The following is a 12,636-nucleotide window of genomic DNA, read 5'->3' as shown; positions in this document are numbered from 1 at the left end:
TTGGGTTCACAAACTGCCCCAGGTTCCCTGAGGTATCCTTGACAGATCCCTGTTTTACAGGTCCCCAAAGTGATAGCTTTATGGCAGGCATGGAGGTGCCTTCTAGCCCAGCTCTAAGATGGTATGTACCAAGTTTATTGCTGATGCTGCCAATAGCATCTTGCCACCTGTCTCTGAATCTCCCTGGGGGGCAAAGCAAAATATAGATCTGTTATTCCTTTAAGGGCTATCACATGTCCCCCTAAAACTCAACACTTGGCTAACAGTTGCTTTCTAAAAGATAAAAGCATTTTTAATTTTTCTTCCCTTCTGCAGTATTTCCCAAACTTTGGAACTCAGTGCTGGGTAGGTGATATGCTGGGATACCATAGGGGGTGAGAGGTGGCGGATCATGGTAGTTTTTCAGCATAAGGATCATGGGATTTAAAAATGGGAAATTTTTTCATCTTTACAAAAACTAGAAACTTAACATTTGATCAAACCGTTTTCTATCTTGATCTTAGAAAGCTGTGCACATCCTATGGCTGCGTGCTGGATGTGTGAGAGAGGGAACACTGCTTGGCAAGCAGTCAGTCAGACCAGAAAGGGAATTTGGTGATGGGAATGCTACAAAGGCTCTGCTACTCTAACTGGGTAATCCCCAGCATGTTTTGAAATGTATTGTTATAAATATGAAAGCCTGTAAGGGAATTGTGATTAAATGGGCATTTAAAAAAGGTAATCAGTTGTAATCAGAAAAAGGTGAGTAATCCCTGGTCTACTCTTTATCTGTCTAGCCTTTTATGCTTCACTCATGACCATGCCACTGAGTCTCTACTCTACTCTTCTTCACGCAGATTTTCAGGATACTCTTTTCATTTTTATAGAATCTTTCCATTGTGCCCAGTCTCCTCCTGAGTAGGTTCTTTCTAAACCCCCTTTTTTAAAAAATTTCCAAAAGAGTCCAAGGCTTTCAAGATTTGTGAACACGTTCAAGTAAATTTTTTCTCAGAAAAGAGAGCATAAAAATGATGGCATTTTCTTATTCAACAGAGCTGCACCCTGTGTCAGAGTTGTGTATAGTGCTGTTAGTGACAAAAATAAGCATTAGAATTGTAAAGCCAACAGAGTGGAAAGAAACTGTTTTGTTCTGGCTTACAGCAGAATTATTTAAATTAGTTCCTACCATAGGGACAAATTTTGCCCACAGTTACACCAGAGCAATCCAATTAAAGAACTCGAAGACAACTGAATTGCACAGTTGAAAACTGAGAGCAGAATTTAGTCTGCAGAATCTTTTATTCAGATCTTTCTGAGCTGGCAGTCAGAAAACTCATGTACGTACTTGTATAAACTCAGCAAATTTGATCTGGAAATAATTGGTGGATGGCAAACACGGAATCCCACGTTGCTATATTGTTTAGAGTCACTCTTCAGAATAGAACTGTGTTAAGATCTAAATCCAGAGCCTGGGTCCTGGGCTGAGCAGCTGTAAGGAAGAGGGGGATGAAGTAGTCTGCCTGGCCCCAATGGGAATGGAGAGGACAGGAACGTGTTTGCTGCAGCAGCCTTGCTTCCTGATGAAGCCCTGTGCCCTTTTCTTTCTCACTGCTGCACAGGGAGTTTGAGTGGTGTGGGGCTGTGCGTTGCTGTGCGGTGCATACACCATGTATGTCACATTCTCTGCACAGCAGAACCACACCAGTTCCATTGCTAAGGGGGCTGGGTTTTGCCCTAAGTGTCTATGTCTGGACTCTAGTAAATTGATCTCTCTGTTAGAGACGAAGGTGTCTGGCCATAGCTGTGATGAACCTTCCCTAAGAAAAGTTGATGTCCATTAGCATAGTCACACTTTCTGCTGGGAGAAGCTTAGAATCCGTAAGAGAAATGATGTCCTAAGGACAGGAGGGGATAAAAAGGGTCCAGAAGAGTGCAGCAGTTGAGGTTTGTTTCAGAAAATTGAGGGATGAGAGCAGGAGAATAAAGCTCTTTTATTCCCATGAATTTAGTCCTTTTGATAAAGGTGCCAGACTGAGAGCCCCAGAGATGGAGGTCCTTTAACAGATATAGCAGAGGCAGCAGCACTGCAAACTTCTCAATACTGCCTCACCAAGTGCCTCAGCCCTTTCCAGGAGACTGTCACCTTTAGGACTAAAAGTGTAGTTCACTCTTCATGCCTTTATGAATCCTTGTCCTCTACTGGTTGAGAGTTAGTGACATTTGTGGTGATATATTGTCACGTGCACACCCTTATCCATTAAGACGTGGACGGAGACCAACTCTCTTCTCATAGGGAACCAAGCAGCTTCTGGTGATACATGTTGTTAAGCAAAGTAGAATTATTTCTGTAAAGCGGTAATTAGAACTCTCTTCTGACCTGGAAACAGTGAGTCTGTGTCTGCCTTCAGTTTTTGTTTGTGTTAGTTTTTCTTGATTTTTATATTGATCAGTGTTCAGGTCTCCCTTCCTTTTTGGAGGTTTATTTAAATCCAAACTAATTGGTCCAATTCTATCTGGCTTTACCTGCTATCTGATCTCAGTATAGGAAGCCCCGTCTATATTCAGTACCATTGTATGTAGATTGAGACAGTTTAATAGCAAAGGTGCTTTACTCGTAACCCTTTGGGTTCTCCTCCAAAGGCTCCTACATTAACTAATCTTTAACAGTGAAGATTCCACAGTTGCATATTTGATGCCTGATGAAGACTCCTTTCCTGACACCAGGAGTTGTTCTGAAATGAAGGTTTTTTCTTCAAGTGTCAAGAACTTGCACTATTGGGACAATTAGATGCAGTTGCTGTCTGATTTTGCATTCTCTGTCTGTACCACGTCCAGTCAGTCCTTTCATTCTTTGTGAGAAGGTTTTAGGTATCTGGAGCGTCATTGTGGTTTACAACTCACCTTCCATTCAGGGAATAACAACCCAAGTTACTGCTTTGCCGTTTTCCAAGAATGGGAATTGTCTGATTGGTAGTTTTGAGTTATCCAGTGATTTCTTGTTTCCTTGAGGTACTAAAATAGCAACTCTTTTACCACTAGTTTGTGAAGTCCTTCATGAAGTCCTAAATCTTTTGTCTTAAAAAAAATCTAAGTAACCTTAATTTAAATAATGGAGTTTCTTAGATTCATAGATTTTAAGGCCAGAAGGGACTATTATGAACATCTGGTTTGAAGTCCTGATAACAAAGGCCACCCTTAGAAGGCCATCAACTACATGATAAAGCTGCAGTTTGACCATATTTTTTCAAGCCTCCTAAGCTGATCTCAGAAAAGAACCTTCTTGCTTACCTAAGGTAGCATTGATTTTGTTTATCTCCCCCCCCCCCTCCCCCATGGTGCTGGATATAGAGTATTAATGCAAGACTGCCAGTTACATATACTGTATTTTAATGGGGATTTTTTTTTCAGTCATTGATTCTGGAATCAGTTTGCATTGGTCATTATTTTATTGCTACCCTGCTTCTATTTAATTATCTTTTGCTTTGCTTCCTTGCAGAAATTCCTGAAGAAATGGTTTGTGACATTTATGATACCTGTGCTAGCAGTTTCATAAAGCTTTTGTTGGAGAAGCAAATGTGGCATGAAGTTTTGCTATTGCTAACACGGAAAGCCAATGGGGAAATGCCATCATGTGGTGGACTCATCAGAAACTGCAGTCTTTCAGACCTCAACATTGGCAGTGTTATCAAACAAGTTGACAGATTGGATAAGCGACGGGTGCATCTTGTAAGATGCTTGCTAAAAAGAGGAGGTGAAAACTCACAGATATTAAAATGTCCTAAAAGATTTGAAACTTCTGTTTGCTGACTGAAACAGATTAGTTTAGAAATATCACAACCTGACTCTCTGGCCCAATGTAAATGCAGTAGCTGTTTTATTAAAGGCTTGATTCTATCCCCTAGATTGATTGTGGAGTAAGCTACTACTTAGCTTGAGTAAGTGTGGCAGAATCTGATCTGAAATGGATATAGGATTGTATTTGGGGGGAAATGGTCAAGTATTATTTTTGCCGTAAGCTTTGCTTGATTTTTTTTTAATTGTATTTTATTTTATTTATTTATTTTACTTCCTCATTCCCTTTCCTCAGTTTCTTCCTGCTTAAAAGAGCAGAATTGACATCATTGCCTTGGTGTGTCACAGTTGCTTTAGCTATTCACTTCTTGGGAGGCTCTTCATGCAGACACTACCACGCTTATCCATTTTGAAGTTTCCACTTTAAATCTGAATGGGAAATCAGTTTTTCTCACTTTGGGTGAGGAGAACTGTAAAGAGCTTCAGAGGGTCCTGTGGCACCTTTGAGACTAACAGAAGTACTGGGAGCATAAGCTTTCGTGGGTAAGAACCTCACTTCTTCAGATGCAAGACATCACTTGCATCTGAAGAAGTGAGGTTCTTACCCACGAAAGCTTATGCTCCCAGTACTTCTGTTAGTCTCAAAGGTGCCACAGGACCCTCTGTTGCTTTTTACAGATTCAGACTAACACGGCTACCCCTCTGATACTTGTAAAGAGCTTGTGTTCTTTGTTCTGAATGTAAATAAGCACAGTTAACCTCACTTTGGACCCCCATATTATTTTCCTTAAGGTTTTTCATGGCAAAATGCATTTTTATATAAACACACACCTTCCTATACAGTATTCTAGGTGTTTTAAGGTAAGCATGAAGACAAGTTCCATTCTCCAAAGAGTGTTCAATGCAAGTAGCTGAAGTTTTAAAGAGAGAGAAAAGAGATGAAATAGCCATTATGTCTCACCAGATATGAGGGCTTTTGGAGAAGAGGAGCAGTTAGTAGTTGTGACACTCTGGGATCTATTCTGTTTTAGTCCTTTGCTTCTGCTAGGTCTGAAAATTGGGATTACTCTGACATGTTTTTTTCCCCCTCTGACCAATGCAGTGGGGATAAATTAATATTTTTAAAAGTGGAGAGGGGAAAGTAGTCTTAGTGTGTACCACTAATGTGTACAAGCAGCGTTATAACTCTGTGTATGTCTGAAGCCAGAAGAATTCACATTCTTTTCTTCAAATATTTGACTTCTACGCTGATTTATTGAAACAGGTATGTTGAGGGAAATCCTGGCCTTTATATTTGAAGAGAGAAATTGTTTTTAATTTGACTCAGTTTTGGGAGAGTTCATATGAGGTTGGCTTAATATTTGAATTTCCTTAATAGTCTGTTAAATGTATAAATGTGATCAGCTGGTTAAACAATGCGTATATTCTTTTTTAACATCTACTCTCTCAACAACTGAAGCTGATGTCTTACATTTGATGCTCTTTTTGAGTTTACAGATCAATTGTATCAAATTTAATCTTAAATATGCCAATCTATTTCACTAGCTTCACCTGAGGGGACTGGAGCCATCCCTGAAAAACCACTGCAGATGTGCTTGAAAAATAATGATTTTGAATTGGCTTATTTGCTGCTGAGCAGTGGTGCAGATCCTCGGAGTGTTTCTCTTGTCGAAGGCGATACTCCTTTGCATGCTGCTGTTTCCATCTGCTTAGATAAAAGAGGTAAGTCTTTGTTTTGGTGCGCAGGTCCACCTAAATGTTAATTTATTCTGATTATTATAGGAAGGAAGATTTATTATTTCTACTTCTACACCTGCATAATGACTAATATTGTATAGGAACCAAAAAAATGTGGAGGGTCAGAAAAGGAAGAGAAATGTCGAAAACTGAGTTACAACTGTTGACTCTCCAGAATTCGCCCCTTAAGTTCTTTACTCTATTTTTATTCGGTCCTTACCAAGCTAAGCATTCATTGACTTCAATGGGAACTTTGCCTGAATAAGAACAGAATAAAAACTGAGTAAAACATTTTAGAGCTTGGTCCAAAAGAAATTAATATAAATTAAATAATACAGATTATTTTATATTTTGTTATATATTAATTTTCAGAAAGCCTTTGACAGTGTTCCTCACCAAAGGCTTTTAAGCACAGTAAACTGACAGTGGATAAGAGAGAAGGTCCTCTCATGGATCAGTAACTGGTTAAAAGACAGAAAACAAAGGGTAGGAATAACTGGTCATTTTCAAATGGAAAGAGTTAAATAATGGTGTTCCCCAAGGATCTGTACTGGGAACAGTGCTGTTCAACATATTCATAAATGATATGGGAAAAAGGGGTAAACAGTGGGGTGGCAAAATTTGCAGACGATGCAAAGTTACTGAAGATGGTTAAGTCCAAATCAGACTGTGAAAAGTTACAAAGGGATCTCACAAAACTGGGTGACTGGGCAACAAAATGGCAGATGAAAATGCAAAGTAATGCGCATTAGAAAATATCCCAACTATACATACAAAATGATGATGCCTAAATTTGCTGCTACTCAAGAAAGAGATCTTGGAGTCATTGTGGATAGTTCTCTGAAAACTTCTGATCAGTGTGCAGCGGCTGTCCAAAAAAAAAAAAGCCTAGCAGAGTATTAGGAATCTTTAGGAAAAGAATAGATAATGCCACTATATAAATCCATGCGCCCACACCTTGAATACTGCATGCAGTTCTGGTCACCCCATCTCTATAAAGATGTATTAGGATTGGGAAAAGGTACAGAGAAGGGCAACAAAAATGATTAGGGGTATGGAACAGCTTCCAAATGAGGAGAAATTAAAAAAGCTGGGACTTTTCAGCTTGGAAAAGAGACAGCTAAGAGGGAATACGATAGAGGTCTATAAAATCTTGGTTGGTGTGGAGAAAGTGAATAAGGAAGTGTTTATTTACTCCTTCACATAATGCAAGAACCAGGGGTCACTGAAATTAATAGGCAGCAGGTTTAAAATGAACAAAAGGAAATATTACTTGACACACACACAGTGAAACTCATTGTCAGGGGATGATGTGAAGGCCAAAACTATAACGAGGTTCAAAAAAGAACTAGGTAAATTCATGGAGGATAAGTCCATCAGTGGCTATTCGCCAAGATGCTTAGGGACACAACACCATGTTCTAGGCGTCCCTAAATCTTTGACTACCAGAAGATGGGACTGGATGACCAGGGATGGATCACTCAATAAATTGCCCTGTTCTGTTCATTCCCTCTGAAGCATTTGGCATTGGCCATTGTTGGAAGACAAGGTAGTGGGCTAGATGGACCATTGTTGTGACCCAGTATGGCCCTTCTTATGTTCCGATAAACTGTTAGGTTCAAAATTCAGGTTTTGTATAAAAATGGTTTTGTAAATCCAAAGGATTAAAGCAGTGTCTTTACTGAAGTTTTTCTTACAATTGTATACATTTTTTTAAGATGAAAATTTTTAATAATAATTTTGGCAGTCATGCTATATCCAGGGTTTACAAATTAGAAAAAAAAAATTCATGTGTACTCAAATTGCCACTTGACTAAGACTAAAAAAGCTATAGAATATCTGATATCTCTATTCTTCTGGAAGGCATGTAGATGGCTCAGGAAACTTCAGCTTTGGGAAAATGGTTTGAAGTTGGACTCGGTTTATAGTGACCAAATGCTACCAACATCAGACGTTGTTCGTTTCAGTAGGTCACCCAACATAGTTCATTACCAAGCTGACAAATGTCCAACATCAGAAAAATCAAAAGAGCTGGCACTTTTGTTGGCAGTTGCATGGGGAGAAGCTGTTAATTGAGCAGACATGGAGACTAAACAAGTCTCTCACCCAAGAAGGTTAAAAGAAAAATTCAGCACAATGGTGGGGGGAATGTGGCAAATCTTCTATTGCCCTTGCTGCTGTTGTGCCTGTTTTTCTGAATAAATAGAAAACCTCCGTTTTTAGGGCTATCAAAATGAGATGTGTTAGAAGCACTAAATTCACTTTATTATTGTAAAGGACATTTATTTTCAGTTAATAGCAGCAAAGAGATTAGTAATATACATTTTCTGGTTCTCAGGAGAAAGTATGTTTAAGTTAGTGATTTGTTGTTATATTTTTTTTCAGATGACATTGGTTTACGCTTTCTGAACTATCTACTGGATCTCTATGGTTCAAACCCATCCACTTTCCCACACCTTAATCCAAACAGCCAAGATAAGAATGGAAATACAGTGATGCATATTATATTTCAGAAAGCTCAGTCAAAGCAGGTTAAGAAAATAATGGATTCGTTAGCAAAGTTTGACATTAACTTTAACTTGAAAAATAAATTAGGAAAAGATGTGAGGCACAGAATAAAAAAAAATGACCCTCGGCTACTCACTTGGAATACAGCTGTGTCAGAGAAGAGGAGGCGCCGGCAAGATACAGTAGGGCAGGTAGTTAAGCTGCCTAAATCCATTCCAGTCTGTAACACATCACAGCCAAAAAGCACAGCTCATTCGTCATCTGCATCTGTCTGGAGAGCGTCACCTGGCAACTCGGCACCTGCTAATATCCAAAATACAGAGCCAGTTCCTGATAACTGGGAAGAAGCAGACAATGCTCGGTTGACAAAGCAAGAAACTGGAGAAGTAAATAAGCCCTTAACTCTGCGGGAAAGCCTACTGAAAGCAATCACAGATTTAATCCAGTGTCTTCAATTGGGTGACAACCCGATAGAGGATAATTCTCAGGTATCAAACCCATCTTCAGCACCAGCCGGCGTTGAAGGTAAAAAGAGCGAGCCCCAGCAAACCTGTGGGTATGAGAGTTTGGCTCACAGTAAAGGAGAGGGTGCTGACCCTGAGAAAGTGGAGGATACTCAGGAGTGTGGTGAATCTGACATGCCCATGCCTAATGGCGTAGGTGAAGAAACAATGGAAGTTAGTGGGCAGATTCAGGACATTGAGGCATATATTCAGGACTTTGATAACATGACATGGGAAATAGAGTGCACTTCTGAAATGCTGAAGAAGCTAGGCAGCAAAGCTGTACCTCATTATATGAAAAAGAAAATTATACTGGCAGTTCAGCAGCTGGGAAATGGAGAATGGACCCAGGGCCTCCAAAAGCGGCTAAAACATTTGAAAGCTGATATTCAGCTGTACGAAGCTAAGCTGGACAAAGGAGCAAGGATGTTATGGGAGCTTGCAATAGACTTTTCTCCCCGTTGTAGTGAGGCTGCAGAAAAGATTATAGAGACAGAACAGTCTATACATCCTCTAGAGAAGTCTGGGAGAGTTTACACCGAAATCATTAGAATATGGGACATTGTTCTTGATCATTGCAAACTCGACCGTGCTATCAGCACTATATGTACTGCGTACAACCGTGGCTTGTCCTGCATCTTGAGGAAAAAACTCAAGGGTATAAGTAAAATCAAGCAGTCTTCTAACTTGAAAATGCAAAAGCGCATTCCTCGTTGTTATGTTGAAGACACAGAGGCAGAAAAAACAAAAGAACACATCATACCTGAATACTTCCCTCCAGCCAGCGCAGTGGAAACGGAATATAATATAATGAAATTTCACAGCTTCAGTACTAACATGGCACTTAACATCATAAATGATATGAATTCTGCCGTTGAATACCCCTTCAGAGTTGGTGAGTTAGAGTATGCAGTGATTGACCTCAGTCCCAAACCCATGGAGCCAATAATCTTAATTGGACGGAGTGGAACAGGAAAGACTACTTGTTGCTTATATAGACTATGGAAGAAATTCCATTCTTACTGGGAGAAAGCACAGTTGGCAGAAGCCCCTTTGCTGGTTAGACAAATGTGGCAGAGAAGAAAGTTTGAAATTGAATCTGAAAAAGAAAGCACAGGGGAGGATGATGATGAAAAGCAAGACAACAATGACTCCAGTGAGTCAACTGAGTTGGAAAGCATAGATGATGAACAAGAACAAGATGATGAAGGTGAACAATATTCAAGTGCAGATGACGCTGAATTGAATTTATTAGGTGACTGTGAAGAGGAGGAAGAGCATAGCACAGTAGAATCGGACAAATTGGAACACTTGCATCAGATCTTTGTTACTAAAAATCATGTTCTGTGCCAAGAGGTTCAGAGGAATTTTATTGAGCTCAGTAAGTCTTCTAAGTCAACAAGTCATTTCCAGCCACTTGAGCCAAATGTTTACAAGCTACAAGACGTTAAAGATGAAAATTTCCCATTGTATGTCACCTCAAAACAGTTGTTACTATTACTCGATGCATCCATACCAGATCCATTTTTTCTTAGGAATGAAGATGGAAGTCTTAAAAGAACCATTGTTGGTTGGTCCACTCAAGAAGATTTGGTCATACCAAATTGGCAAGATGAAGAGGAAGAAGGTAACGCTGAAGTAGAATATGGTGAGGATGAAAAGGCTGCAGAAGCTCACTCAAGAGAAAATGACCCTCGAGTTTTTGTGACTTATGATGTGTTCGCTAATGAAATGTGGCCAAAAATGATGAAAGGCAAAAACTCCTATAACCCTGCATTGGTTTGGAAAGAAATAAAATCTTTTTTGAAAGGGTCTTTTGAAGCACTAAGTTGTCCTCAGGGTAAACTTACAGAAGAAGAGTACAAAAAACTAGGGCGGAAGAGATCACCAAACTTCAAGGAAGACCGGAGTGAAATCTATCATCTCTTTTGTCTTTATCAGCAAATAAGGTCACAGAGAGGTTACTTTGATGAGGAAGATGTCCTATATAATTTATCTCAAAGACTCTCTAAGCTTGAGGAGCTACCGTGGTCCATCCATGAGCTTTATGGTGATGAGATTCAAGACTTCACTCAAGCTGAGCTAGCACTGCTAATGAAATGCATCAATGACCCTAATGCAATGTTCCTTACTGGTGACACTGCACAAAGCATAATGAAGGGAGTTGCTTTTCGTTTTAGTGATCTGAGGTCACTATTCCATTACGCCAGCAAGAACTCAGTTGACAAGAAACAATGTGTTGTTAGAAAACCTAAAAGGATATATCAGCTATATCAGAACTACAGATCTCATTCAGGTAGAGAAATTACTATGTTCTGTTTTGGGGACAAAATCTTCAAAAGGCAGTAGTGATTGTGGATGTCTCAATATTTGGGTGCTCAACATGAGATACTGTTAAAGGGAACTGATTTTCAGACGGGCAGGTGCTCAGCGCTTTTGGAAAATCTGATCCCTTTAAGGTATCCTGAGTTGAGCACCCAAAAATGAAGCCTCCTAAAATCATCAGTCACTCTTGAAAGTCTTTCCTCACTGAATGTTTTGTTTGGGGTATTTGACCCATTTAGGATGATTTTTTTTTTTAATATTTTTGTCTTAAATTGCTGCTTCCACACCTCCCAAAATTCACAATTTTGAGGCCAAGTGGCCTACTTCTGCTCTTGATGGTTTTTTCACGTTTTTAACCTTTGCTTAGTCTCGTAGCCTATGTTCTGATTTGTGGTGGCCCTGCAAATCAGAGATGCTCAAAGTGTATCCTACAGCTGCTGTCTCCTCCTAATCACAATCTTATTCTGGCATTTCCAGATTCTGTGCAATCTGAACAACATTCATTTTTATTATAGTTATGTTTATGTGAGGTATATATTACGTTTGTAATATGTATTTTTGATCATCACAGGAATTCTACATCTGGCCTCTGGGGTGGTTGATTTACTTCAGTACTATTTCCCAGAATCTTTTGATCGTCTTCCTAGGGATTCTGGCCTCTTTGACGGACCTAAACCTACTGTCTTAGAGTCTTGTAGTGTTAGTGACCTGGCAATTTTACTGAGAGGCAACAAAAGAAAAACACAGCCAATTGAATTTGGAGCACATCAGGTTGGCTTTACTTTTTTTTATGATGTTTTATATAGAGTTTTTTGGTTTGTAGCCAGATGTAATAGCAGAATCCACTTTTCTTAAGGACCAACCCCCTGACTGCTTGCAACATTCTTTTGGTGTCCATATTGCTCCCTGATAAATTATAATGTACAAATTCAGGACTTACCTTTCTCATTTCTGCTTCAGAACCTTTTTAAAAACAGGTATATTTGACTTTCTCTCATTGTAATTTCTGCTCAGTCCTGCCCCACTTTTCATTCAGATTTTTCTCTTCCACTAATACTCCATCTGTCTCATAATAATAGGTAGTGTGTCACTGTTCTGGCAGCCAGAAAGCAGCTTAGCAACCCCTTTTCTGGAACGTGCTGAAGTATCCATGGAGTTAACATAGTTTTAATACAACATTGATACCTACTGTAGTCTACTTCTTAGATAACTTTGCATTGCAATAACTAATTGCTCATTTTCCACTCTCTAAATGAAATATGTTGTCTTTTTGATTCATGTGTCACTAATGCATTTATGTTTTGGCAGGTGATATTGGTAGCGAATGAAATGGTGAAGGATAAGATTCCAGAGGAACTTAGTTTAGCACTTGTGCTAACAATTTATGAAGCAAAGGGCTTGGAATTTGATGATGTCCTCCTTTACAACTTTTTCACAGATTCTGAGGTATTTAATTGCACTTTATTTTCCCCTTTTGCTTCTTCCTGTTGGTCTAACTATCCTAGCTGAGGAAATATATACAGTTCTCTATAGAGATCGTCAGTTCCACTACAGAATAGGACTCGGGGCTCACCAGTAAGCAAATTGAGCTACTGCTCGCTCATCCCTACATGGGTTGCTGCATCTTCTGTTGCACTGGTTTATTTCTGGTATTTATTTTTCTCATTTAAAAAGTTTTCTGTGATATGAGCTGGGTTCAGGAAAGTGACAGACCAGCAGTATAGGCTAGAGCAGTGGTTCTCAACCAGGAGTACGTGTACCCTCGGGGGTACCAAAGAGGTCTTCCAGGGGG

At 39.5% G+C, this 12,636-nt stretch overlaps 1 protein-coding gene across 4 annotated transcripts in view; it reads left to right on the top strand.

Annotated features, from left to right (window-relative positions):
• TRANK1 (tetratricopeptide repeat and ankyrin repeat containing 1) overlaps window positions 1–12,636 on the top strand; it is a 78,720-nt gene that overhangs the window by 43,169 nt on the left and 22,915 nt on the right. For 2 of the 4 annotated variants that reach the window (XM_005302684.5, XM_005302685.5), the window contains 5 exons: window positions 3,476–3,730; window positions 5,317–5,493; window positions 7,894–10,815; window positions 11,416–11,615; window positions 12,153–12,290. In XM_005302684.5, coding sequence (XP_005302741.2) covers window positions 3,476–3,730; window positions 5,317–5,493; window positions 7,894–10,815; window positions 11,416–11,615; window positions 12,153–12,290 — 3,692 coding nt within the window. Of the gene's footprint in view, window positions 1–503; window positions 634–3,475; window positions 3,731–5,316; window positions 5,494–7,893; window positions 10,816–11,415; window positions 11,616–12,152; window positions 12,291–12,636 lie in introns of those variants that run through there. The other 2 variants (XM_005302687.5, XM_005302686.5) reach the window with 2 other exon arrangements.

Source organism: Chrysemys picta, chromosome 2, assembly GCF_011386835.1.
Source record: "Chrysemys picta bellii isolate R12L10 chromosome 2, ASM1138683v2, whole genome shotgun sequence".
Classification (NCBI taxonomy): Eukaryota; Metazoa; Chordata; order Testudines; family Emydidae; genus Chrysemys; species Chrysemys picta.
Note: the sequence above shows the minus strand (reverse complement) of the source record. Positions and strands in the feature narration are given on the sequence as shown.